Genomic DNA, 27,967 nt, shown 5'->3' on the forward strand with positions numbered 1-27,967 from the left:
CTAGAGCCCTGGAAACTGGTGCGCTGGGTCTCCACGGTGTGAATGTGCTCAGCTGGGGAATCTCTGAAGGCTTACGAGGAGTCCTCCATAAGTACAGCTTTTTGGTTTTGAGTGGATGCCGAGGGGGAATGGCAGCACCTGCCCGGTTCTGATGGGGGCCCAGATCTGTGGCTTTTCAGTCCTAAAATCGCCGAAGTGTTCTGGAAGGAGACCGTATTTTTCTTGCTATGAAACCACCCTTCCATTTAGGTACCCAGTTCCTGGGTACCTGTTGTCACATGATTATGACACCATGCTGTTTACCGCCCTGGAGGGAGCTGCGCCCTCTGATGGTTTTGCGATAGGAGAGACAGGTCAGGTGGCTTATGAATACAAACTGAGTCTACCCTCTTGAAATAATCGTCCTGTTGAATTAGAAGAGAGGTGAGGTAAAGTCACATCCAAGCTTGTTTACCACGTTGCTGTTGTCATTGTTATTATTAAGTAATTTGGAGCCCGGACCCAGCGATTATCATACTAAGTGAAGTAAGTCAGGCAGAGAAAGACAAGTTATCATATGATATCAATCATGTGTGGAATCTAATTTAAAAAAAGATACAAATGAACTTATTTATAAAGCAGAAGCAGACTTACGGATATCGAAAACAAACTTATGGGTACCAAAGGGGAAATGTGGGGTGCGGGGAATAAATCAGGAGCTTGGGAGGAACACACACACACTGCTATATATAAGATAGATGACTGACGGGGACCTGTGTATAGCACAGGAAACTCTACCCAATATTCTGTGATAACCTATATGAGAAAAGAATCTAAAAACGAATGAATATATGTATATGTATAACTGAATCACTTTGATGTACACCTGAAACTAACACAACATCGTAAATCAATTATACTCCAATAAAATTAAAATATTAAAAAAAGTAAAGTAAGCATAGACAAAGCTTAAAAACATAAACAGCTTGGAGCCAGGTTCAGTGGACCTGAGCCACCGTTCACCTCATTCCTTCTACACGGATGCAGTTTGCGCTAGGAGGCCGCACACAGGTGGGCAGTGTGTGTTTGCACCCCGTGTTGTCAGTCCTGGCTGTAGCTCCAGGAACCAGAAGATCCACATGCTCGTGCTGCTTCCCCAGGCCCAGGTGCTGGGCGGTCACCAGGGAGGGGCGAGCAGGAGGAAGTCCTCAGAGATACTTGTTGTTTCATTGTGCAGCTGAGTGTACTTGTCTCTTGGCACTGATTTTTATTCTTACTTTTTTTGCCAGCCTTGGCGAATTTACCAGGAAGTTTTGAAACCAGGTACAAGGGGTGGAGATAAACCCCCCCTGCCGTTGAGTTTGTTGTTAAACACAGGACGTACTCAGGGACATGCTTTTACCCGTTGGTCCCTGTCTCTTTGCCAGCACAGAAGGACTCCGAGGAAAGCTATGAGTGGGAACGGCAACAGCTCGTAAGAAGAGAGACCTTCTGACCAAGGACTGGTCAGGGTGCCTGCTCTTCCAGCCTGGCTTTGACAGTCGGCGAAAATACTTTTAAAAATGACCTCTGTCATCTTGTATTGCATAGACTGTCATCTGTCTATCGGAAGTCAGCGCGGTTTCCGTATTTTTTTTACTGGGAAATGACTGTAGGCCATGCTTTTAAGCCATCATCCATTTGCTTCTCTAGGCAGACGTCTGGAGGGAAGGGGTGATGTGTCAGGATGCGGTGGACTGTCTGGTGTAGGACTGAGCTACCCAAGGATGTACTGTCACCTGCAAAATGGGCAGAAGGCTGCAGAACCCTCTCCCTGCCTTTCTGGGGCCCCCATTGACTTCTGGAGGGCCCCCTCCCAGGGTTCTTCTCATGTTACCCTACGGCTATGTCCCCTTTGTTGGCGGCTCATCAGCCTGCCCCAGCCCTCTCCAAGTATCCCATCACTAACACTTTCTCTCCCATCTTTCCACCCAATTCAATGTCCATTTACTCTGTGTAGGCTCAGCTTAACTGGAACTTAGAAAGAAGCAGGTGTTAGTTCAAAACCAGAGGAATTCAGTGAAGAGTATGAATGATTTAAGGAGGCACTTGGGACCCCAATCTTATCATCATTGGTGAAATCTGAGGAAGCGGAGAGGTTTTCCGAGCAGAGAGGGCAGCTCAGCTCAGTGGTTTCCTGCGGGGCTTCCAGATGTATTCATGCCTATCGTCACTGTGATTTTCGGTCTTTCCTGAATTGGGATTGGAGCAGCCTCATCACGTTGCAAACACCGCCAGAAACTTGCCGTGTGAGATTTCCTGGGATAGGGACAGGGTCCTGCATGAGGGCCCTGAGGGTGGAGGCCAAGGCACTGGATGAGCCAGACTGCTTCTGGTCCCAAAGGATTTTGTGGGGCCCAAGGCCTGAATTGTTGAAAGGGGTGGACCTTGGCGTGAGCTGGCAGTCAGCATCAAGCACAAGAAGAACACCCTTGAGTTGCACACGAATGTGGACAACTAGCCAGGGGTGCCTGGATGGCTTAGCAATCTGAGGGCAGGTAAGGGGTGGCATTTGAGAAACAATCCCCCTTCGAGCTGGCAGATCCTCTGCTGATGTTGAAACACTGGCTGCCGTTCTTACCACTCACTCTGCCTGTTCCTCTGCCCTAGTTTGGAAAGGTCTTTTCTTCCTCTCCTGTTTTGCCTGCTCCTGACTTGTCTTCCAGTCGAGGGCAGGGCTTTGTAAAACACCCAGGTGGGGAAACAAGCCGAACCTGCTTTTTCATCCATCCTTTTCTCCACTTTGCTTGCTCTTATTTTCACCTCTCTCTGTGCTTGTCTTTATTTCTTATTTTTATTTTTTGACATAAATCGTAGCAATTATTGTTTCAACACCTTTATTGGAGTATAATTGCTTTACAGTGGTGTGTTAGTTTCTGCTTTATAACAAAGCGAATCAGTTCTACATATACATATGTTCCCATATCTCTTCCCTCTTGCGTCTCCCTCCCTCCCTCCCACCCTCCCTATCCCACCCCTCTAGGTGTTCACAAAGCACCGAGCTAGCTAGTGCTTGTCTTTAAAGGGAACGTCTCAGCCGATGCTGGGTAAGATTTAGTCATTGAGAGGAACTCACTCAGGTCCAAATGTATCTAGGCTTTCAATCGCTGAATGTTCGAAAACACAGCATTTCATTGATGCTTCCGTCCTCACCTTCATATTTTAATCCATGACATGGTATGTATCTTTTGCCTGCTTTAAAGTGATGTTTGGGGGATAGAAAGCACCTTTGACTATATAGCAAAAGACACGCACTGAAATGTTTCAGAGTGATGGTTTTCTATTGTGTGAACTGCAGTTGGCACTATTGCTTTTTTAGCCAATCATGGCAGCTGACACTGTATCTGGCAAACATCCTCTTCCTTTTTTTTTTTTTTTTTTGCGGTATGTGGGCCTCTCACTGTTGTGGCCTCTCCCGTTGCGGAGCACAGGCTCCAGACGCGCAAGCTCAGCGGCCATGGCTCACGGGCCCAGCCGCTCCACGGCATGTGGGATCTTCCCGGACCGGGGCACGAACCTGTGACCCCTGCATCGGCAGGCGGACTTTCAACCACTGTGCCACCAGGGAAGCCCAAACATCCTCTTCTTAAAAGGTCACCAATCATATTGGATTAGAGCTCACCCTAGTGATCATTACTAATGATTTTGGTTACTACTGTAAAGACACTGTCTCCCAATAAGGTCCCATCCTGAGGCACCGGACATTAGCATATACACTTTGCGGGGACACAAGTCAACCCGTTAATTGTAGGCACGCCATTGATAGGATTAAAAATACTTACTTGGTTTGGTGGTCAGATGTAGACCCTGTGGGTGTAGTGTGTTGAAAGAGTCTCCCCTCAGGGAGTTTACATTCTATTGAAGGGAGACAGACAACAAATAACTATAATGTAGGTCGTGCAGGGGCAGAAAAATTTTCCCTTCCTTCTAGGTTCTTTGGCTGGTCTAATAATTAAATTGATATAAGACAGATTAACAGGAGAAAAACAAACTTAATTATGTATATACAGGATTCCCATAAAGATGTGAAGACATAATTGAGGCTTCTGTAACATCCTGAGCTAAGAAAAGGGGTAGGCGTCCAGGGGTACCAAGGGGAGGAAAGCCATTCATGGGAAGGCAGAGGAGATGTTTGAAAAACAAGTTTCCCTGTTATGCAGATAAGTTTCCCAGATAAAAAATGATTATGGATACAGGCCCCCTTTCCAATATAAATTTAGGCAGTTGAGAGGGAGGTAAAGAGCTTTTCCTGAATCTGCTGGGTTTTGATTGCCTTTAGCTCAAAATAATCCTTATGCCGAAGATACGTATTTTGGGGTAATCCTTATGCCGAAGATACGTATTTTGGCTGTGATAAGCACTTTGAAGAAAAATAAGATAATATGAAGGGACAGAAAGTGACTTTGGGCTGGGGAGCAGAGACCTGAATGAGGTGGGAAATAAGCCTTATGAAGGGCATCCCAAGCAGAGGAAACAGCAAGTGTGGAGGCTCTGAGGCAGGAATGAGCGTGGTATGTGCCAGGGACAGCAAGGAGGCCCGTGTGGCTGCCGCAGAGAGAGCAACGGAAGGAGCTGTGCTGTGTGACCCTGAGCAAACTGGCAAGGACCAGACCACGAAGGCCCGGTAGGCACAGTGAGGGTTTTGGAGTTTGTTCTAAGAGGGGTGGGGAGTTCTTTTGAACTAATCAAGTAGAAAATGCTTATTTGTCCCTTTGCAAGATCTGTTCTCCTCTGGCCCGGTTACTTGTGATCTGGGCAGCTCACATTCCCTGGGAGTCCTGAGCAGGCCTGGCCTTACACCATGCCTCCCGCTCCCTGTTGGGAGATACGTCTCCAGGGGTCTCTTGGTCTCTGCATGCATTGTGGGCAGAGGCACTGTCTGCCCTTTGTCTGGACTGTCTTTTCAAGGGTGTTTTTACAGTGAGCAGCCTTAGCATGTATAGCTAGTTCTCCCTCTGGAGCAAAAGGCAGGCAGGCCTATCCCATTTTAAAAGGTCAGGTCCCCTGAGTTTAGGGTTCCACGTGCAAATGATGTACGTGCAGGCATCATTTGGCCCTCTTCCCATTACTGTGTGGGATCTGGCATGAAGAATGCTGATCTGGGGACTTCCCTGGTGGTATAGTGGTTAAGAATCCGCCTGCCAATGCAGGGGACACGGGTTCGAGCCCTGGTCTGGGAAGATCCCACATGCCGTGGAGCAACTAAGTCCATGCATCACAACTACTGAGTCTGTGCTCTAGAGCCCAGAGCCACAACTACTGAGCCTGTGAGCCACAACTAGTGAAGCCTGCGTGCCTAGAGCCCGTGCTCCGGAACAAGAGAAGCCACTGCAATGAGAAGCCTGCGCACCACAACGAAGAGTAGCCCCTGCTTGCCACAGCTAGAGAAAGCCTGCACGCAGCAACGAAGACCCAACGCAGCCAAAATGTAAATTAAAAAAAAAAAAAAAAGAATGCTGATCTGCTATTGCCGAGTCCTTTGTCTCTGACCCTGGAGTCTCATGTCTTTTGCCAGCACCCATGAAACTGTGACAGGAGACCAGACCGTATTAGCTTGTTAGTCAAATCTTGTATGCTTCACAATTCTTGACACCCTTAAAATAGCTTTCATGTTGGCATCATGACTGAGAGCTTGACCTGGGTCCGTGCTTTGGTGCATATGTGTGCTTTTTAAACTTTTTTCTGTTATTTTTGGAACCCTGACCCCACCCCGAATGAAATCTACCAGAAAACTGATCAAATTAAAGCTGCCTTGGTCTAAGTAAAGGCAAGAACCTAGATTCCCCATCTCAGGACGTCCCCCAGGCATCTTTGGAAAAGCCACCCAACATAATTTCAGAAACACTGTGTTGACCTACTAAAGGCCCCTTTAAAACTCAAATTTGATATCTGGTAGCAATAATACATTATTCTTATCAGAGATAGATCAGTTATGTCTTAGCAAAAAATTAATTTCCCAGTCATAAATAGGTCAGCACAAATTCGTTTTTTTGAGGAATGAGTTCCAGGTTTAATACGTTTCAGTTACAGGCTATGGAGGGGGAGGTTGGGAGAGGGGGGCACTGCAGTGGTGGGCCCTGGGTATTTGGGCAGGGCTGTAAGGGAGAACGCTATAAACCAGAGGTGCTGAGAAGAGAGTAGATGATAAATCAAATCCCATTTGAACTACTTGGTTTCCTTGATCCTTATCCCTTCAAGTTGCCTCAGAAGCTTTGAGTGGGGTCTGGCAGAGAGAGAGGGGCACCGTTCCTTTTCACATATCTTTTATGGTGGGGTTCTGTGTGAGGTATCATTTGGAAAAATGACTCTCCCACAGAAACAAGTTTGAAAGCTCATCTTCTTTACTCTGTTACCTGGAGCTCTGGCAGTGGGTATTCAACACAAAAGCAGATGCTTATTTCATAGAGTCCAAGGAGGAATGGGGCACAGCAGAAAGGATTCCTGGGGTTCAGACCCAGCTCTACTACTGTCTCCTAACTTTCCCACTAATGTGTTGTGTGACCTTCGGCAGGTCACGCAGCTTCTCTGGGCCTGTTTTCTCAACCAGGCCAGAGGGAGATGTGAAGGACATGGTCTTAAAAGTCTCTGTACTTAAAGGCTTGTGAACTATGGAGCAGTAATGTGGCTTTTAACCCAAGAAACATTGTGCTGTAGTCCTGGGTGTCTGCATTTTAAAGATCCAGACCTCATTCACGCCCTTTGAGTGAGATGCACTCAATATGGGAATGGGGATGGGGGCATATCTGAGAGTAAATCAGGTGGCTTTGATTCCTCCACCCCACATTTTCCTCCACAGTCTAGACAAGCTGTGGCCCAGGGGCCAAATCCAGGTTTATTGGAACACAGACACGCCCCCTTGTTTATGTGTATTTTCTGGATGCTTTGGTACTACAAGTGACAAAGTTGAGTAGTTGTGACAGAGACCTTATGTCTTGTAAACCCTAAAATATTTAGTATCTGGCTTGAGGCCATGCTTTGCCTTTGGTTTGGCACACAGTAGACTTGGCTCAAATGCTTGTGTGAATTTAATTTTTCATACAACAAGGCTACACAACCAACCCCCTTAAGGGGGGGAACCCATAGCCACTGCTTCATGATACTCTGGAAGAAGACATCCTCTTTGGAAACGGAGAGACTCTTCTAGCCTTTTCATTTACGGGGTGCAAAACATCTTTCAATTACTGATGATTCTTTTCTTTTGAAAAATGCCTATACAATTATGTATCATGTGAGATCAGTCAAAATTTTAAAAAATAACTGCAGTTTCTAAGCTTGTTAACTGTACCATGGACTAATGCCACAGCACTGTTTTCCCTTCCCATTCGGGGATTTTAAATGCAGAGGAATTGTTTTAGGGGCTTTGTTGGAATTAATTAAAGCCTGCCACGTTGATAAGGATAAAGGCGGATGACTGACAGGGGAAAGGTCTTGAAAACTGGAAATGGCTGCTGAATGTAGGATTCATGAGGCAGCTTCCTGATGGGCTCGGCAAAGGGTCATCCATGTGTCTATAATAGCCAGTAAAGACTGCGGTAATTATAACCCATGCGTTAACCAGTGAGTTTCCAGGCAATTACAGGACTGCTTCCACTTAAGCAATTATTTTGCCTTGAGGCCGCGGCATTACGTCATGCTTGAGGCTTTGTCAGGGTAACCTCCAAACACTTGAGTGGGGGAGGTGGAATCTGGGGGCTCCACTGAAGATTGTAGGGGAGTAAAACGTGGACAGCAAATGAGATGCTGAAATTGTAAGGAAAATGTTTTACAAGGCTTGAATCTAAATAATAACTTCCAACTATTACAGGAACCCTATTGTCATTGGCAGGTGACAGAGAGAGTAAGCATTTTGTGCCTTTTGGCTGTGCTGGGTCTTTGTTGCTGCTCACAGGCTTTCTCTAGTTGCGGCGAGCGGGGGCTACCTTTGTTGTGGAGCACGGGCTCTAGGCGCGCGGGCTTCAGGAGTTGCAGCACGTGAGCTCAGTAGTTGTGGCTCACGGGCTCTAGAGCGCAGGCTCAGTAGTTGTGGCACACGGGCTTACTTGCTCCGTGGCATGTGGGATCTTCTCGGACCAGAGCTCAAACCTGTGTCCCCTGCAGTGGCAGGCGGATTCTTAACCACTGCGCCACCAGGGAAGTCCCTTGTGCCTCTTTTGAAAGGGTCAATGTGACTCTGTCATAGGGGTATAATATGCTGGAGATGTGCTTGGAGTGATTAGGGAAGTGGTTTAGTTTCCAGGTACATGTCTTAAAAAGGATAGAGATAGTTTAGAGAAGGTCTGGAGTAGACAATGAAAATATCGAAAAATTACAAAGTAGGAATCAAGTGATGGGGGAGAGGTGGAGTGAGCAGAACACAGACTGTCAAATCGGATGCACATGGGTCACAGATTATACCCAGTATCAAGCTTTACTAATACTGTCAAAGACACAGACGACCAAGAGGCTCAGGAGAAGCAGAGAGAGGTCTGGGACCTGAGAATGTCTCCCTAGGGCCCCTGTCCCCGCAGGGCCTGCACCTCTGACTCAGAATACTAGATGAGTCTCAATCAGGTCCGCTGGGTTACCTCACACAGTGCAAAGCATTCAAATTATGAAAGAGCTCTGTTGTATACTTCTCATTATTTTGTCGAATATGTGGCATTCTCCAGGGTCTCTACCCCAAAGATGCTGGGTGTCTTGAGTCCACGTCCTCCTTTGGGCAGAGACATCCTGCTAAGGGCATTCTGTAGTCAAGGCTTCTTCCTAGCAAATATCGTTAGTCTAGTTACCTGGAGGTTCACTTGATAAAGAAATTAGATAGGGTCACCTGCCTTCTTTCCTTTTTTTTGTGGTGGGGGGGCTTATCCACCCCTACCCCCCAACACACACACACACACACATGCACAGAGTCAGTAAATGGACCACAGGTCAGCTGTTTAAGTCCTTCCTACTGGGGGGTGAAGGTGAAAAGGACCGGTCGGGGTCAGGCAGAAATAAACAGCTTGACAGCTTTCGAATAGAGGAAGAACAACTATAATTTGTTTCCCTGGTGATAAAGTATGGAGGAAGGGTAATTACAAAAAGCATTATCACTATAATGAGAAGTATTTTGGTTAAAAAAATAGGAAACTTTCAGATTTGGGGGGTTGTTAGTTTTAAAAGCGAATGATAACTTCCTACTTTCTTTCCTTCCTTCCTCTCTCCTGTGTCTCTGCTGAGTATCGAGGGCATCACACCCCCTTCCTGGTCATCGTCTTGTCCTTGCTCTGTCTCCCAGGTCCTCCTCCTCTGTGAAGCTGGCAGAGCTCCTGAATACAGAGTACATGCCTCACAGAAGCAGCAGTGTTTGCGGCTAAATATTGCGACATACACAGGAACTTGGCAGATTTATTGACAGGCTTTTCAGTTTAACAGAATTCATTGAAATCAGATGAGCTAAGGTCTGTGCATTGCCATCCAGAACACAGTAAATACTTTTAAAAATAAATTCAATTTACAGTAATAGCCATAACTAGAGTTTTCTGTTATTGAGGTAATCAGATACTCGGTCACGTTAACAAAGGAAGCCCTTAAAAATAATCCTTCTTGGGGATTTTAAAGTTTCTATTCTGATAAAAGAAGTATATGACCATTGTGGAAAATTTGGAAAGTATAGGAGAAAAAAAAACACTATTATACTGTTTTTTTGTTTTGTTTTGTTTTGTTTTTGCGGTACGCGGGCCTCTCACTGTTGTGGCCTCTCCCGTTGAGGAGCACAGGCTCCGGACGCGCAGGCTCAGTGGCCATGGCTCATGGGCCCAGCCGCTCCGCGGCATGTGGGATCTTCCCAGACCAGGGCACGAACCCGTGTCCCCTGCATCGGCAGGCGGACTCTCAACCACTGCACCACCAGGGAAGCCCCTATTATACTGTTTCATTGAATTTTTCTTCTGCTTTTTTTTGAGATGAAATATATATACATATGTATACTATACATATATTATGTATATACACTATTATATATTATATATATTATGTGTATGTATATGTGTATATTATGTATATATATATCATTGTGAATATACACACTATTTCAAAAAAATATATGCTGTAATAAATATATATAGTCTGCTTTAATACTGATCACTAATATATCATTTAAGTCTTTTTTCATCACCTTTTTTGTGTTTATAATCAATGCTTTAAAGCACGTTATTTGCATTCACTCTTTTGCACTTGAGATTATTTCCTTAGGATAGATTCTTAGAACTGGAATTCATGGATTAAAGATTTTACCCATTTTTATATATTCTGATACATACCGCCAAATAGTTTTCACTATCCTTGAGGAAAAAAAGTAACACCAATTTTGTAACTCTCAGTCTTAATACAAAAGAGCCCCTTTCACCACACCCTTCCCAGCACTGGACGTTCTCATTTTCTTTTATTTTTAATAGATAATTTGGCTGGACAACAAGAAAATATTCATTGTTTCACTGAGAATTTTTTTTAACATCTTTATTGGAGTATAATTGCTTTAAAATGGTGTGTTAGTTTCTGCTTTATAACAAAGTGAATCAGTTATACATATACATATGTCCCCATATCTCTTCCCTCTTGCATCTCCCTCCCTCCCACCCTCCCTATCCCACCCCTCTAGGTGGTCACAAAGCACTGAGCTGATCTCCCTGTGCTATGCGGCTGCTTCCCACTAGCTATCTACCTTACGTTTGGTAGTGTATATATGTCCATGCCATTCTCTCACTTTGTCCCAGCTTACCCTTCCCCCTCCCTGTATCCTCAAGTCCATTCTCTAGTAGGTCTGTGTCTTTATTCCCGTCTTGCCCCTAGGTTCTATATGACTTTTTTTTTTTTTAGATTCCATATATATGTGTTAGTGTACGATATTTGTTTTTCTCTTTCTGACTTACTTCACTCTGTATGACAGTCTCTAGGTCCATCCACCTCACTACAGATAACTCAGTTTTGTTCCTTTTTATGGCTGAGTAATATTCACTGAGAATTCTTGAAGGGTGGATATTATTTCTTAACTGATCCTTTTGTGAATTATCTCTTGACGGGTTCTGTTCTTTAATATGATTTTTCTTTCTGTATTCACCCCTTGCTGTATTTGTATCAAACATTTTTTCCAGTATTTTGCTTGCCTTTTTATTATTATTTTTTCTTCATGACTAAAAGTTTCAGGTTTTTATTTTGTCAAATTATATATTTTTCTGTTGTCTTGGAGGTCTTTTAAAAGTAATACATTTATCTTGGTGTAGCTATCAGTTCAATGAGATTATGGGTACGAAAGCATTTTAGACAGTGAAAGACACACTACCTATAATAGGAGCAGTGACTCCTCCCCGCTTCACTGTCACCTGGAAAGAACCTGTAGTCCTTAAGGACACACGCAAGAGTGTTTTCTGGTAGGTCTGGGTAAAGAGGCATCCGTTTGCAAACTTTGCCACAGTGTGTATTGACATTTGTACAGCACTTTTCGGTTTGGACGAGCCACACTTGAGCTGCTGACTTGCCATGTGTGGCCAGCGGCTGCCGTATTGCACAGCCCAGGGCTGGATGCTGAGAGGTAGACAGACCTTTGAGATGTCCTCTAGACTCTGCATTCAGACTGTCCATTGTTACGTCCAAACTTGCCCTCCATACTTTGAAGAAGCAGCCTTCCTTGACGGTACATGCTTAAAATAATTGGCTGTTTCTATCTTGCCAGAAATTCAAGTCCCCCTTTCCTCTCCATGAACAGGAATTTAATCTTATTATCCTTTGCCTTTGGTGACAGCAACTAATTGTCTCTCTTGCCTGCAGTGGCCTGAGCAGCAGAATCGGGAATGGGTTCCAGCGAATTGATTAGGAATGACGATATCACAGGAAAACATCAAGGCCCAGTTCTTCCCACTGGCGGCGTTAGCCAAATCACATCCTGAGTTTGGCTCTTCTCCCATCGCTAAAGCCGTACGTGGGCTGGAACCCCCCAAATTCGGCAAAACTGACTTGAAATCTCTTTGCTTAACAGCCCCATTCCGTGGCTTTGCTGGCAGGGTTCCCAGCCGGAGCTGCGAGCTATCCCTTGGCTTTAATCTGGTTAAAACCAGATAAGAATTAGGTCAGGGGCCTCTGGCTGCAAAACAGGCTGTTTCCAGAACTCCAGCGGAGCTGTGGAATAAAAATAAGCAGGGAGAGTCGGAAAAGCATTACTTGGTATTTACATTTGAGTTGTTCTAGGTCAAACTTCGAGCTCTGGTTCTAGGTCATAACACAGGAGCTCACAAAAGGCAGTGGGACTGCAGTAGCAACCAGGGGAGGATGTGCCTTTCCGAGGCGCCTCAAGCAGGACCTGCAGGATGATATTTGGGGTTTGAGGCTCTGCATGGTATGTTGAGTCAAACTGCCCAAACGGCTAGACTTTAGTCAGGTTTCACTTTATTATCTTTTAAGTATTAGAGCATCTGGGGTGGGGTTCTCAGAGCCTAGTGGTCAGTGAAGCAGGCTCACCCCACTAAGGCCCAGCTTTCCCTGGGCTTCAGAGAAAAGGCAAGTGAATAGCTCTGGAAGGTCAGTAAGGAGGAGACCCAGATGCAAACATGTAAGCCACAGGCTTGTTCTTCTCTCACTGGATTGGTGGGTCTGAGAAGGCTGGGAGAGAGAACCACAGCAGAGTTTGACCTTCCCAACTGAAAATGCTCCTTTCCGTAGGCCCTAGTTACCAACAGACGGGCCTTTTGTAGTGCGCGTGTTCCAGAGTAGTGACATGTCCAGGCAGAAGCAATAATGAAACTACACACCTCAGATTGGGACTCGAGCCCAATTACATCTCAGTTGGGACTCAAACCCACAATCTTCTAACCGCACTCCTTTGTATGGGACTTGAACCCACAATCTCTGGTTTAGGCGGGGACTCGAACCCACAATCTCCCAGCTGAAACCACACACCTGGTCACAGGACTCAATGGGGCTCAGGCTCTTTATGTCTCAGCAGAGAAGGAATTCAGCAAGAGGCAGAGTGACAGGCAAGAAGTGGATTTATTGATAGAGGACGCTCGTGATAGAGGACGCTCGTGAAGGATACACGCGGGCAGGCAAGAGAGCTCTGCCCCGAGAACTAAGTGGGAAAGCGGGTTTATTTAGGGAGATACACGCTCCATAGACAGAGCATGAGCCGTCTCAGAAGGCTAGAGGCCCCGGGGTGTCGGGGGGTGGTTAGTTTTCATGGGCTGGGTAATTTCACAGGCTAACAAGTGGGTGGATTATTCCAACTATTTTGGAGAAGGGGTGGAGATTTCCAGGAATTGGGCCACCACCCGCTCTTTGGCCTTTTATGGTCCACCTCAGAACTGTCATGGTGCCGGTGGGTGTGTCACTTAGCATATGCCGACGTATTACAATGAGCATATGATGAGGCTCCAGGTCTACTGGAAGTGGAATCTTCCACCATCTTGGGCCTAGTAGATGCTAACCAGTTCGTGTTGTCTCCTCAACAGCTATGTCATTCTTTTAAAGGTCGTGCCCTGTCCCCTAACCTCCTGTCTCAATAAGGCCAAGCCATGTTGAGAGCAGTTGGAGGGTCCTCCAAATTCTGGAGCTCCCGAGGACCAAGTTGCAGACCCCCGGGCACTGGCTTCTCCTTGGCCTCCAGTCCCTACTACTTCCTCCTGCAAGGTTCGTCTGGTCTGTGATTTATCCTCTAATACGCCGAGTTTCTCTTTCTGTCATCTGATCTGTGCCATTTGGGCCGAGGTGAGAGCAGAAGGCGAATGAGTGGAGCGGCTGTGTAGGAACAGTGAGATACCATCCCACCTTCCCTGCTCATACACCATGCGTGGAGGACGGAGAGAATGGGCTTTTCCGGTCCAGACAGAGGATGCCTCTCTGGGGTGGGTGGCCTTGACACTGTCCAGACCAGCTCTGAGCTTCCTCTGCACGATCTCCTCTCTCCTCCCTTCCCCGCCGGCCCCTCACACTGGGATCTGGTTGCTGGGCAGTGACTGGTGCGTGGCCAGGGGCAGCTGGAGAGCAGGGCGGGCCTGTCCGTCCTTTGGACCCAAGTGGCATGCCAGAGCTGCTTTTGGAATGAAAGTCCCTGCACGTTGTGTTCCATTTCTTTCTTTGTGTCCCAGTTTCCACATTGGTGACAGGGAAGGACAATGGAATGGGCTAAATTTGGGCCTAATTGGTGCAGCTTAGGGTGCTGGGAGGAGCATAGGTTATGGAGTCAGACAGACTTGAGTTTAAATTTTAGGTTCCCCACTTAATAGCTGTGAGGTTGCAGCTGAGTTGTTTAGCCTCCTGGGGTCTCACTTAACACGTCTCTAGAAAGGGATCCATAAACCCATCTCGTCGGATTTTCTAATGAAAGGAAGGACACGTGTAGAGGGCCCGGGATGGTGCCTGCCTCGCAGTGCAGCCTCCATATCTGTTATTATTTAAAGAGACCCGTGAAAAGTACTTTTCAAATATCAGATGCTTGATCAGCACAGAGCAGGAGAGGTGAATGGATGATTTTGTTTTATTTCATCATTCTTGAATTTATTCTGTTTCCCAAAAATATGGGGATCAAAATATCTTGATTATATAAACCTGCCTTGTTCAGAATACACATGGATTAGAAGCCACGTGGCTTTTCCTGATAAATGTAGTGCTGCTTTCTAGGTTCAAAGCAGGCACTCAGTCACCAGCAGAAGGTGGCCTTTCCGTGAATTGTCATATTCACTTGCATTCAGCCAACCCATCGGGACGCCGGCTGTGTACAGAGGACTATATACAACGTGGAGGAATCCAGGTTCTTGTATCCATGGAGCCCACAGTCTAGCGGTAAAAGAGACGTTACAAATGCCTATATAACTATCTCGACAGTAAATAACTCCACAGCAGTTCCCATAAAGGGGCCGAGGAATTTCAAAAGAAGCGACAGTTACTTTCAACTGGTAAGAAAGGCAAAGGCTTCTCAAGGTGGTGGCATTTGAGCTGAGCCTGGAAGAGTGAGTAAGAGACGGCAGTGAAACGCGGGCGGGAGTGAACGTGGTCAGAGGCACACAGGGTCAAGATGGAGGGTCCTGTCCAGGATTGAAATTTTCAGTAAGTGGTGGGGCACCCCTGGAGTTCTCTGGGAGGGAAATGACCCAGTCTGACCTTTGGGAAGATAGCTGGTTGGGAGGAGACTGGAGGAGTTAGCTTCTGGAAGCAGAGGGACCTTTATTGGAGCCGTTCAGTCCCATGAAGCCTGCGGCAGTGGGGAGAGAAAAGACAGGAATCTTGTGACAGAGGCCGAAGCAGCAGGATGCGGTGACGGATTTGGATGTGGAAGGTGGGATGGAAGGGGAGTGAGTAGCAGATGACCACGTCGGGAGTGTCAGAGGGCGGGCACTGGCTTGGTGGAGGCCAGTGGGGAGTCAGATTGGGCTCTGTCGAGTGGCCTGGTCAGCCTCCCATCCACATGTGGAGGTGTCCAGCAGAAGGGGTGCATTGGAGACCTGGAGCTGAGGCTTGGGGTCAGGGCAACAGAAGGAGACTTGGGAGTCACCGGCAGGGAAGTAGTGACAACAGAAGCTAGGGAGTTAGGGGAAATTATCCAGGCAGGTGGAGATGAGAAGGTCCAAGACAGAGCCTTGGGAAAGGACTGCATGAAAAGAAGAGGCAGAGGAAGAAGAGGATCCTGCAAAGGGAAGAAGAAGGGTGAGGGAGATAAGCTGGAAGAGGCGTCTTAGAGGCAACGGTCGGAATCTCAGACCTCCTGCTGGCTGACTCCAGGGAAGCACCAGACCTTTCCTCCCAAGTATGGTGGGATTAACGTCCACCCCACTAAGTGTCCTGAGGGGTACTTAGTAGACGCTCATTCCTTTTCACCTCTCCCGCAGAAACCTGGGGAGGCACGGGAAGAAGGGGAGGCCATCAGCATTCAGTGCTTTAGGAAAGGACATCCGTGTTCAGTCACTAGTGAGCTGAGAGGTGGGGACAGTACTCTGACACTTGCCATGGGTTGCGGATCTGAAAGGCCGATTGCCAGGGACTGGTGAGTAAGGAGCTGAGGAGGAAGTGAGAACAGCTATGGAAGCTCCCTTTGAAGCCACGTGGCAAAGAAGGGAGGGTGGAGAACGACGTGGCATTTGAGGAAGCCTCGGGGTAAAGGGAAGGGCTTCCTGGCTAGTGCGTCAGTGAAACCAGCTGTCCTCTCAGGGAGAGGGAGCTAGTTTCTTGCAGAATTCTTTTTCTTGGCTTCGGCATCTGAGGTTCAAGCTTTCGGGTGTTTGTTCAAAGGTACCAGCTGCTCAACTCTGGAAGGTGGAAGCCCGTCACGAGAGCCAGGGAAACTGCAGCTGGTCGCCTGAGCCCGTGGCCGTCGGGACCTTGGCTGGGTTTCTGAACTAGGCGTCTTGTGACCGTGTCATCTTGTAAGCCTGGGAGGAGAGGGCCGCCAGCTCTCCGGGGACTTTTCCAGGGGTCTCCTTCTGAAATGAGCGACGGGGCATCAAGGGAGGGAGCAGAGGAAACACCCAGTAGGTAGGTGAGTCTAAGAAACCCAGGGTTTTCCCCAGTCCTGAAGCCTGGAGCTTAGTTTCAGAAAAGTATGAGCAGTTTCACAGCTCCCTCTGTTGCAGACAAGCACAGCCCGGTTCCAAACATTCACCTTTTCAACTTTGTCTTCATAATCTCAGACCTTGGCAGTGAGCTGCCCACCCTGTCCGCATCTCGAAGGGAGTGGTTTTGCCTTTGTCTCACTCCTCGGAGATGACTTGGAGCCAGGTGGACGGGAGGGCCTGTGGAGCGGGGGTGGGGAAAGTGGGAGGTGGCTGAGGTCCTTCCACCCGTTCCGAGGAGGGGAAGCAGAACCGAAGTCCCCAAAGGAAGGACCGGAGCACAACGTCCCAGGGAGTCAGCCGTGGGGAAGGACGTTCCTGGACCTGGCTGCAGTCTTGGCTAGAGCCTGGGAATACTTTGCTTCTAGAAAAGTTTGTTTTGCTTCAAGGATTTCAATGGTGTTTTCTTAGTTCCTCCTTCAGGTCGGTCTCTGTTCTAAGTATTTGCTCTTTCGTCCTTCCCTCGCTTCCTACCTTGCGCACACACCCCCTCCCTTCCAGTTTGAAGGGGCAGTGTGGACAGTGTTGGCCCTACAACCAGACTGCCTGGGCCTGAAATCCCAGCTCCTCACTTACTGGAGTGCACACCTGAGCAAGCACTTCACCTCCCTGAGCCTCGGTTCCCTTGTTCTTCAGATGTTCTAATCATATTCATCTCATGGAGTAACGTCATATTATGAGAATTAACTAAGTAAATACATATAAAGAGCTTAGAGCAGTATCTGGGAAGTAGTAAGTCCTCTGTAAATATTATCTATCTGTCTGTCTGTTGTGCTCTCTGTCTCTCTCTCTCTCTCTTGTTGTAAATTCCTTCAGATCCTTTTTGGATTTTTCCAGGTGACACAGAAAGAATATATTATGTTGAAAGAGCCTATAGAAATATATTTCTAGAAGTTATAAGTTATATAGTATAAAATACAATTTATAAATTTCTAGAAGTTATGAAATATAAATTATACATTTCTACCAAAGTATAGAAATTATAGCTTACAGCCCCAGTGATGGAGAGCTCATCATCTTGCAAAACCTTCATTCTGGATAGAGCGTTCCTTCCAACATTGATCTTCTTTCTGGGGCTCTACTAACACTAACAAGGCTTAGCAGACTAAGGAATAAATAAAGTTATTAGTTCTTGTTATTAGGAGCAAATAAAAATACATCCGATTCTTAGGTTGAAAAATGTCAACATAGCCAAAGGACCAGATGCAAGGATGTGTCTTCCACATGAACTGCTGCTAATAAATTTCGACCTACAGTTTTTAATGTCCTAGGCCTTATTTGTTATATGTTTCAAACCTTGATTCTCACATTCCGTGGGTTAGTTATCTCTGCTACTTTTGTGACCTTTGACCTCATGAAGTCACTGATAAAAATGACTAGGCCCTGAAACGGAAACCCCGAGCCCTTTCCTGCATTATTAAAAACCTTCCTCCAGGCTGACATCAACAGTTTTGAGTACTCTTCAGTAGCTGCAAAACTACCCGCGCCTGCGTTATCCATTTCACATTTCTCTGTGAAAAGCAAACATGAGAGAACCTGTTAGGGGCCTGTTAAAATCCAGATATACCTCCCACCCTCCCATGTAGTACATGTCTTTCTCTTACTTATCTGAAATTTCCCACTACCTACAAAATGAAAGAAAGCTGTAGGCAGAATGGAAAGCAGAAAGCAAAATGGGAGAAGAAGTCAATATGGTTTTTCTATCTTTTGGAGACTCTCTCTTCATTTTAAATAGAGAGTAGCATAAGACGATATGAATTAGTGAAAGTTGAAAGGGAAGAGATAACAGTTACAATGTTCAAAGAATTCATTTTACCAAAAAGCTATCACTTTCAAGTAAAAGTATTTGGTTACTCTTCATTTTGCAGTTCCCTGATTTCGATGTTTAATTTTTGCAATACAGTGTTATTATAGCCACAATTGTATGGAGTCTTCTTTTAATGTCAGTGTTGAGTTGAAGTGGGAATTCCCAAAGGGATGTATACAGTGTATGATACATGTGGGTACTTGGTACTTTTTTTTTTTTTTGGCTGTGCCACATGGCATGCAGGATCTTAGTTCCCCAACCAGGGATCGAACCCGTGCCCCCTGCAGTGGAAGTACAGAGTCTTAACCACTGGGCTGCCAAGGAAGTCCTTACTTGGTACTTTTTGATAGTGATGTTAGAAAGAATGACTAGGAAGTAAAAATGTCTTAAGGCATTTTCTACTTTTGAGGCACATTTAGGAAAATATTGTAATTTTTTTACGAGACCATTTTCTATAAAACAAGTATATATGTTTATTGTAATTTTGTTTCTGTCTATACCAGACGGTCAAAAAGTCAAGTTAAAGAAGTATCTGGAACCTTATATTCTGGTACAGAATGATTGCTAAAATATATTATTAAGTGAAAAGTGCAGGGTATAGTTTGCTACCATTTATGAGAAAAAATGGAAGGGTACCGGAGAAATTGGTAACATTTATTACTTGTGGAGAGGACACTGGTGGCTGAGGGACAGTCTGTAGTGCATTTTGAATTGTGAATCATATGACTGTATTACCTAACTTAAATAAACAAACAATAAATGCATAAGGAAAAAGAAGCTGGGTCAGGGAAGCAACAATAAGTAGTTACGCTTTTATTTCCTTTTATTAAGGGTATATGGGTCTTGGAATTAGATGTACTTAGATTTGAATTCTGACTTGGCTGCTACTGGCAGTTGAACGTAGGGAAAGTTACCTCACTTCATGTAAAATTTGGGAAAGACCTTCTTGGCTGGGTTTTTATGCAGATCAAATATAATAAGGACCGTTCCTTAAACTTAAGTTTGTGATGATCTGGTTTGAGGGTATGAAATAAAGCAGATGAAGCAGATTTAAGCCTGGATATGAGCATCTTCCTCTGAAGATGGCTTTTCACTATCCAAGAAAGACAAAAGACATGATCATCTTAATGCTTGGGTTCCGGGTGGTGAATAGATTTTGGCTGAAAGTTATTATGAATCAAAAGTTAACTTTGAATAGATCATTATATCCAGCCAAAAGTGTTCAACATGTCTTTGCAATTAAGGAAGTTGAGTGGTTAAGCAAATGATAGTTAGACCCTTCTCCTCCGGATTTTTGGAAGAAATTAGCCAATGAGGTATACGCCATCTCCTTTCCCCTGTTATAGCAACAGTCTTGTGAGAGTTGAGAAGCTCTGCTCTGGTGGACAGAATTCAGGGGAGGCACCATAAAGCAATCCCTGGATGCAGAAAAGGACTGCTGTTATATCTGTGTCATTGCCTAAGTCACTCCTGGGACGGAAAGGTTGAACCCTAGGTAGAGCCATTAATACTGCATTCTCTGTAAGCCATATCCATTCCCAGCTAAACAGCTCGATATGCTGAACATTTTTCCCCAGGGGTTAGAGGTGGGAAAATATGAGATTAATATTTTGTGCTCTATTTATAATTACCTTTTTGTGTATGTACTCAATGAGTGGGCTTTATAACGTGAATCTTTCAGACGTAAGGACCAGAAAGAGAACTCCAGTTGTCTAAACCAGAATGGAATTAGCTTAGGTAACAGAGTTCCAGAAACAGGACTGACTTCAGATGAAGTTTGATCCTGAGGCCCAGGATGGCCTTAGGCTCTACCTCTATGTGATACTTTCGTCTTTGTCCTCTTCTGAATGTTGATTTTTCTTTAAGCTGGCTCTTCTCAGTGTAGTACAAGTGATGGGACCGTTTCTCGGTTTTGTACCCTCACACCCCATCCTCCAGGGGAGGAGAGAACACCACTCCCTATCATCCCAGAAGCCCCATGGATTTTGTTGCCTCTCCTTGGCTTGAACTGGGTACTGTGCCCATACCTGAGCCAATAGGATATGCTGATTGGCTTAAGTTATTGGATTTCAAGCCTGGCACCCCTTCAAAGGATTCTGATTTCATTGCTCTGGGAGGTGGATCCCATGCATTGGTATTTTAAAATATTCCCTGTTGGTTCTAATATGTTGCAAGGTTGAGTTGATTAGCTTAAGCCAATCAGTGTCCAGTCTTAGAGCTGAGAATATAACTGTTCTCTAAAGGAAAATTGGGGTAAACTTGACAGACTGATGAGAGAAGGGGAAAATATATCTTGGAGAAGCAAACGTCAAATGTCTGCTCGTGGCAGACAGATCAGTTGCCCCAGTGTCTGTATCACATCTTTCTTTTTTGCTACTAGAACCCAGATTTTGTTTGGGGCCACAGTGTACCAGCCCCAGGGGATAGATCGTGATTTGTCCAAAGACTAATGAGAATCTGTGTCCCCACTTGTCCTGTCTCCCTTGCAATGAGAGAGAGAGAGAGAGAGAGGGAAGAGCTAAATAGCTCTCTTTGTCCATAGCAGAGAGCACAAAGAAATTTTAAAGTCAATGCATATGAGATTGGAAGTGTAAACCTAATATTTGGAGGAGTTATGGAAGTAGCTACCAGAGAAGAAGAAAAGAAAGGAGAAGGAGGAAGAAGAAGAGAGAGGGAGGGGAGGAGGAAGAAAAAAAATGTTCAGAAGTAACTACTTCTAAAATAAGGCAAAAATAGAGAATGAGAAAGTAAACTTTTAGTTTTCATTTTATACCCTCTGTTCTCTTTGAATTTTTATTTCTATGTGATTATATTATTTTTATAATTAAAAATAAATTAATCTCTTGAAGTTGTTCCTAAGAGTATAAGATGATTTTAAAATATATGTCACCTATTGTTACACATCATTGCTAGGAAAACTAAGTACCGTCTATATGACTCCATGGGAGAGACAACTGGAAGCCTGTTCCTGGGTCTCTCCTGGACTCCACTCTATGTGCCTTTTGGCTTTACTGAATTTAATCTGTGTGCTTTCACTAATAAACCATAAATATGAATATAACAAATAATATATATATGTCACCTATTGTTAGCATACATTTCTTTAAATGTATAAATCACCTTTTTAACAAGAAGTAAGAGTACTTTTTGATTGTGCTATGTTTCCACAACCTCACACTAACACAGTGTAGGTATGAATAAAATGTTTTAATTTTATGCGTGAGAAAATGATCCCGACTCAAGGTCAAGGCAAGCTCATGGGATGGAAAGCTGCAGGAGACCGAGCTCCTGATGGTGGCAGGAGGTTGAGCTTTGTTCTCCTTTCATGTTTGGCCTCATCCTTCTTATCTAGCAACCCTGATCTTATTTGGCCAACAACTAGGGAGGAGAAAAAACCTCAAAAATTAAGCTAAGCATCTTCAGTTACTTGTTTTCAATCACATTTTTTCAGTTTGACTTGGTTCCCAGGTACCTTATGAAATTAAATCTGCATGATTTCTTTTATTACACCTCTGCTAATGTATTCATTGTTAAAAGTTTCGGGCTGCAGCATCACAAAGACCACAATGTATTACTTCAGAAATTACGAGCAAACAAAGATTTTTTTAAAATAAGAGCTTAACTTCTGATGTCTAATAGATTTGAGCATCAAGTCACTTGTGAAGAATATTTAACTTGTTATTTTCAAATTGTTTGTCTAAAGAAAATTGGTACAATTTTTAAAATGTAGAAGGACATCATAAGACTTGCTTTTCTCTAATACCAGGGAATAAATGAGTTTCTTTAGTTGTGGGTAAGATTTTGTTCATCACCGTTTCTCATTTGCTATATTTAGATTCTGTCCTTTGGGATCGTATGTTAAAGAGGAGTTCAAATTCCCCTCTTATTTCTTTTTTCAAAAGCCAGTACTTAGTTAAAACTCTGCCCAAGCTTCTTCTGGTTTTAGAGCTTTAAATTTTGCACAGAACTTTCAAATACTTTCATATATGATTATCCAATCCATGACTATTCTGTCAAAAGAAGACAGTTATAATATGGATTTATGAAATGCAGCGTTTCGTTCTGTTAATCCTAACAGGTACTTATCACGTGCATCGTGTGTGGATCCATCCTTAGCGGATTTTAAAATGTTACATCGTTGCTTCACCATCTAACAGTTTATCAGAGGAACAGACACTGAAACAGAATGGATTTGTATAACATTCCGTGTTAGTGTTTAGGAATAGCAAAATAACTGATGGACAGCAAGAAAAGAAAGATTAAAAAAAAAGTCTGAAGCCTGGATTACCAGTGATGAATGGGTCTCTGAAAAATAGAGATTTGGCTACACTTCCTTCAGGACAGAAGTTCTGAGGCATCAGCCTAAGGAGCTAAAAGAAAAATAGGAGAGACCTTTAATCGCAAGTTAATGAAGCCACCTAGTGGTATGTTACATCATTTAAGGTTGTGTGAATATGTAAAGCATCTCATCTGTGGATTGACTGTGTGGGTCTCTAATCAAGTCTGAGGCGAATTTCTTTGAGAATAAGCACAGTGCTGCTCTGTGTAATCTTTTGTTTATTTATAGTCTTTTTTTTTTTTTTTTTTTTTTTTTTTTTTTTTGCGGTATGCGGGCCTCTCACTGTTGTGGCCTCTCCCGTTGCGGAGCACAGGCTCCGGACGCGCAGGCTCAGTGGCCATGGCTCACGGGCCCAGCCGCTCCGCGGCACGTGGGATCTTCCCGGACCGGCGCATGAACCCGCGTCCCCTGCATCGGCAGGTGGACTCCGAACCACTGCGCCACCAGGGAAGCCCTATAGTCTTTTTTTTTAATCAAAAAGGACTTAAGGTAACGTACATGAAAATACAATGAGGGCACAAACTAGAAGAAGATGAGAAAAGAGAAAAAACATAAAGATATAAAAAGTAGTACAAATTTTGATAATTCAAAAATGCTTTAAAAATCCTATATGTTTTCCATGAAAGGACTCGACATTTTCAGGTAAGCGTGGAAACTGATCAGTTATAAAATTCACAATGTTCAGAACAGTGAAACATTTTTTAGGAAAAGTGAAATCCTACCTAATGTCAAGAGCAGAGAAAATTTTCTTCTGGACGTCCTCACAAATGAGGTACTGCCTAATGTCATGTATAGTGTCCTCAATCCTCATAATAGAAATCATCCTGAGTCTTGGAAGACTGTTTCTTAACTGTGCCTACACTGCTTTGGAGGAGAATGTGCACCAAACTCCATTTTCAGGGCTTGCATGAAAGCATTTGGTCCTCACAATAAGCCTGAGAGGTAGGTAGTGTTACTATCTCCATATTACAGATGAGGCCACTGACACACAGTGAGGTTATGAACTTGCCCGAAGTTAGGCTGTTAATAAATAATGGAGCTGGGATTCAAACCTGGGAAGTCTGGCTCTGACACCCATCCTCTTTTCCAAAATGCTGTATATACTGAATGACCCATCCAATGAAAATGGCAATACTGTATTGAATACTTACACAGTCTGCGGGGCATTAGATAGGAGTGCTTTAACATGGTGCTGAAGATGAGGTCAGGATTGCATATTTCTGAGATGACGCAGTCAGCGTTGCCTTCCAGTGTCACAGGCTTCATCCCTGACCCCAGCCACTGCACACTTATGCAAACACATGTGTATACACACCTTTGGTCAAAAACAGAGGACCAGGAAAGAGTACTCAGATTCACCACTTCCTGATTTCTAGAAAATTGCTGAAATCCATGACCTTGTTATAAAAAATTCATTTTATTGAGGTATAGTTGATTAACAATGTTGTGTTAATTTCTGCTGTACAGCAAAGTGATTCATTTATACATATATATACATTCTTTTTCATATTCTTTACCATTTTGGTTTATCACAGGGTATTGAATGTAGTTCCCTGTGCTCTACAGTAGGACCTTGTTGTTTATCCATTCTATATGTAATAGTTTGCATTTGCTAATCCCAAACTCCCAATCCTTCCCTCCCCCTTCTCCCCTCCCCCTTGGTAATCACAAGTCTATTCTCTGTCTGTGAGTCTGTTTCTGCTTCATAGATAGGTTCATTTGTGTCATATTTTAGATGCCACATATAAGTGATATCATATGGTATTTGTCTTTCTGACTTACTTCACTTAGTGTGATAATCTCTAGGTCCATCCATGTTGCTGCAAATGGCATTATTTCATTCTTTTTATGGCTGAGGAGTATTCCATTGTATATATGTACCACATCCTCTTTATCCAGTCATCTGCTGATGGACGTTTATGTTGTTTCCACGTCTTGGCTATTGTGTATAGTGCTGCTATGAACAGAGGGGTGCGTGTATCTTTTTGAATTATAGTCTTGTGAAATCCATGACTTTTTGATGCCTTTGTATCTTCAGATCCAAGATCTAAAATGCAATCATAACAAAACGCGCTTTATTTTGCTAGCTTTTCTTTCTCAAAGTGGTATCTATAAATGTTTGGGAATGGCAGCTAAATTGATTTCTCTTAACCAGTCATGACAGTTGATTAGGGATGAGCGAGGCAAGCCTTAAAAGGAGCTTGGTAGGGAAATAATGGCATCATTGAAACATTTCCGGTTAGTGGAGTCAGAATTGAGCATTTAAAATGATGTTCTTTTAAGCTGTGCGTTAGGATACTTGTGTGGTTAATGCTCTTGCCAAGAGGAAAAGGTATACTCTATAAAATGACCCTTCTCGATAGAGAAGTCTCCTTGAAAACAAATTTCCATGGCATTTAAAACAAATGCCTAGCTCAGTAAAGATTCTGATGCTCCTGAAAGGTTCAAGTTCTGTTTGGGGACCTACTACTCATAAGATTGAAGTTTTCAGAATGATAATCTTTTAATAGTTCTGCTGAATGCTTGAAAGATTCATCCTATAATGGGAACATAAATGAATGAGAACAATGCTGAGATATGGTGAAAGAAACTGGCTGGAAGTCAAGAAACTTGGGATCTACTTCAGGTCTGCTTTATTCTGATAACAAAGAAAGACACAAATTCTTTGTGTGTCATTTTTCTTTTTTTTTTTTAAAGATTTTTTTTTTTTTTGATATGGACCATTTTTAAACCACCGGCCCGCCAGGGAAATCTCTGTGTGTCATTTTTCTCATGAACTTTGGAGTAAGATCTGAATTCAAACACCAATTCTGATACCCGTTAGCTGGATGATACTGGATTAACCAGTTAACCTTTCTTGGCTTCAGTTTCATTATCTATAAAATGGCTTCAGTAATACATAGATTTTATTAGGTGCTCACTGTGTGCAGGTATTTTATATATAAAGGTTTTTTTATACCTTTTATCTTTATAACTATCTTAAATGGAATGTTCACTCTTGTTATCCCTACTTTACAGGTGTTATCACTGAAGTTGAAAGAATAGGTAATGTGAAGAGTTTAATTAGGATAATTTATGTAATGTGTCATATCACCTGGTATACAGCAGATTCTCCAGACATGGAGCTGATGTATTCCTGTTGATGTCATCTTCCCATCTCCTTCTGTTCTTTTGGGATTTGTTTTGAAGATTAGTGAAGAGGAGAACCACAGGCTTAAACAGCTTAACTTTGGGGATTAGGGATTTAGGCCAAAATGTAAAAATAAAACTGAATTTTTATTTTCCTACAGGAGTGGCAAAAACTCAACTACGATATCTACACCCTGCGACAGATTCGAAGGGAAGTGAGAAATAGATGGAAACGCATTTTAGAAGATTTAGGTGAGTCTGAAAGTGATTATGAAATGGTAAAAATATCCAGTTGTGAGCATTCCTCTTCACTTTCTCCAGCATGGTTTTTATGAAAGGAATGTCAGTAACTGACTGATTAAGGCTACTGTGTACTAATTATTTTCCCAATCCCGTCCTCCCTGTATCCTCAGATAAATATCTGATGTTTCTGTTATCACCAGACCCTGTCTTGAGGACATATTTTGCCGTGTGTTACTCCATCTGTCCTCAGTATCAAGTAGCATAGGGCAGTGGAATCATATGGGCACCACCATTGACTTTTTTGGGCATTGTACATTGATTGCATTATGTGGGAGTGATTGGCCAGTTAATCATAGCTTTATAAGGTAAGGCAGATGGGGAGAAATATTATTTGTAAGAGAGACAGCAAAATACCTGTGGTATTAGAGTAGATATTGGGTATTGATTTTTCTTAAATCTTCCAGGGTTGTGATACAATAAACATGGTCCTCACATTACAAAGTAAGCTTGTTTTCATGTTTTAGAATAATGAATTTATCAATTTTGAAGTCCTCAGTCCTTCTGCTTTGAAAGAGAACATGACACCTTGGCATCATAACCTTTCAAAAGTGGGGTACCAAGTTGCTAGCCGCTGTTGCTTTAGTTGGGATATGATGGGGTGGGGTGGAACTCTCCCTCTTTACTCACCCAGTATTGTCCTGACTTCATAGTCTCCTCCTTATGATGTAAGTTATCCCAGGAAGGGTAAATCTATGAGTCTTTTAGACCTTTGCAGTAAGTAATTTAACCAGTCAGCCATATTGCCCCGGGGAAGGCAATCTGGGCTTGGAGAAGTAGGGCCTGAAGGTGACCATTGTGCAGGTATCAGGGGAAGTAGGAATTCAGGAAACAGGGGAGGAGGTGAAGAGTGGGGAGTGGGAGAAGTGTTTCCAAACCAAGAAAAGGGGCAGCAGGCAGTCAGTGGATGAGTATCTGAGGCTTAACTCGGAGGAAAAAGTTAACAAAGAAAACCTGGTAAGAAGAAATCGCAAGGGAATTTTAATTAAGGACCCCACCAACCTCACTGTGCTGGGAAGCAGCACAGGCAGTGGTGCCTTGGGCTTCAGTTTTCTCATATTTCTAATCCACTGTTGTCCCTTAATCTCCTGCAGGACCATCATTTCCTTGTGACTAATTAACGTGAGGGTTCAATCTCTTTACCTTAGGTTTTCAAAAGGAAGTAGACTCTTTGTTGTCAGTGACAAAACTCAGCACTATCAGTGATTCTAGAAACACAAGGGAGGCTCGGGAGATATTGTTGAGACTGGCTGAAGAGACCAATATTTTCCCAACCGGTTGGGAGCTTTCGGAGAGATATCTCTTTGTTGTGGTAAGTGGATGTCTTTCTCCACCTGCTCTGATTTTGCTCTAAAGTTTTGCTTCTCTATTAGTCCATATTCTCAGCATTCTCACACCACCAGCTCCACCATGGTATGAGGTATGGCAGACGATTCCGGCATCTTATGCATTGGTACCCAGTGGCCAGCACATCATAATCACTTGGAGGGCTTTAAAAATTCAGGTTTCTGGATTGCACTTAGACTGGCTGAGACTTGCATTGTGGTTCAAGAATCTGTCTGTATTTTTCAGCCAATTTAGCTGTGCAGTCAGCTTTTTGAACCATTTCTAGGTCAAAGAGATGTGAGAAATATTGTGTGTATAACCTAAGATTGAAATATGATTTGAAAGGACACTAAGAGCAGTGGAATGTTTCTTGGATAATGTAAGTAAGGGCTAAGGAGTGTCTCTCAATTTGTTGGGAAAAATTTAATAAATGTTTTACACACTCATCATTATTTCTAGGATGGATATTGTAGTTTTTAGATTGGTTTTCCCACGAAC

General features: G+C 43.8%; 1 protein-coding gene across 2 annotated transcripts in view; it reads left to right on the plus strand.

Annotated features, from left to right (window-relative positions):
- The window catches only part of MREG (melanoregulin), a 66,569-nt gene that overhangs the window by 37,221 nt on the left and 1,381 nt on the right, over window positions 1–27,967 (plus strand). For both annotated transcript variants that reach the window (XR_009541073.1, XM_060152162.1), the window contains exons 3-4: window positions 26,005–26,095; window positions 27,292–27,455. Coding sequence is in view for 1 of the 2 variants with exons in the window: in XM_060152162.1 (XP_060008145.1) it covers window positions 26,005–26,095; window positions 27,292–27,455 (255 nt within the window). In the remaining variant the exon portion in view is untranslated. The remainder of the gene's footprint in view (window positions 1–26,004; window positions 26,096–27,291; window positions 27,456–27,967) is intronic.

Source organism: Lagenorhynchus albirostris, chromosome 6, assembly GCF_949774975.1.
Source record: "Lagenorhynchus albirostris chromosome 6, mLagAlb1.1, whole genome shotgun sequence".
Classification (NCBI taxonomy): domain Eukaryota; kingdom Metazoa; phylum Chordata; class Mammalia; order Artiodactyla; family Delphinidae; genus Lagenorhynchus; species Lagenorhynchus albirostris.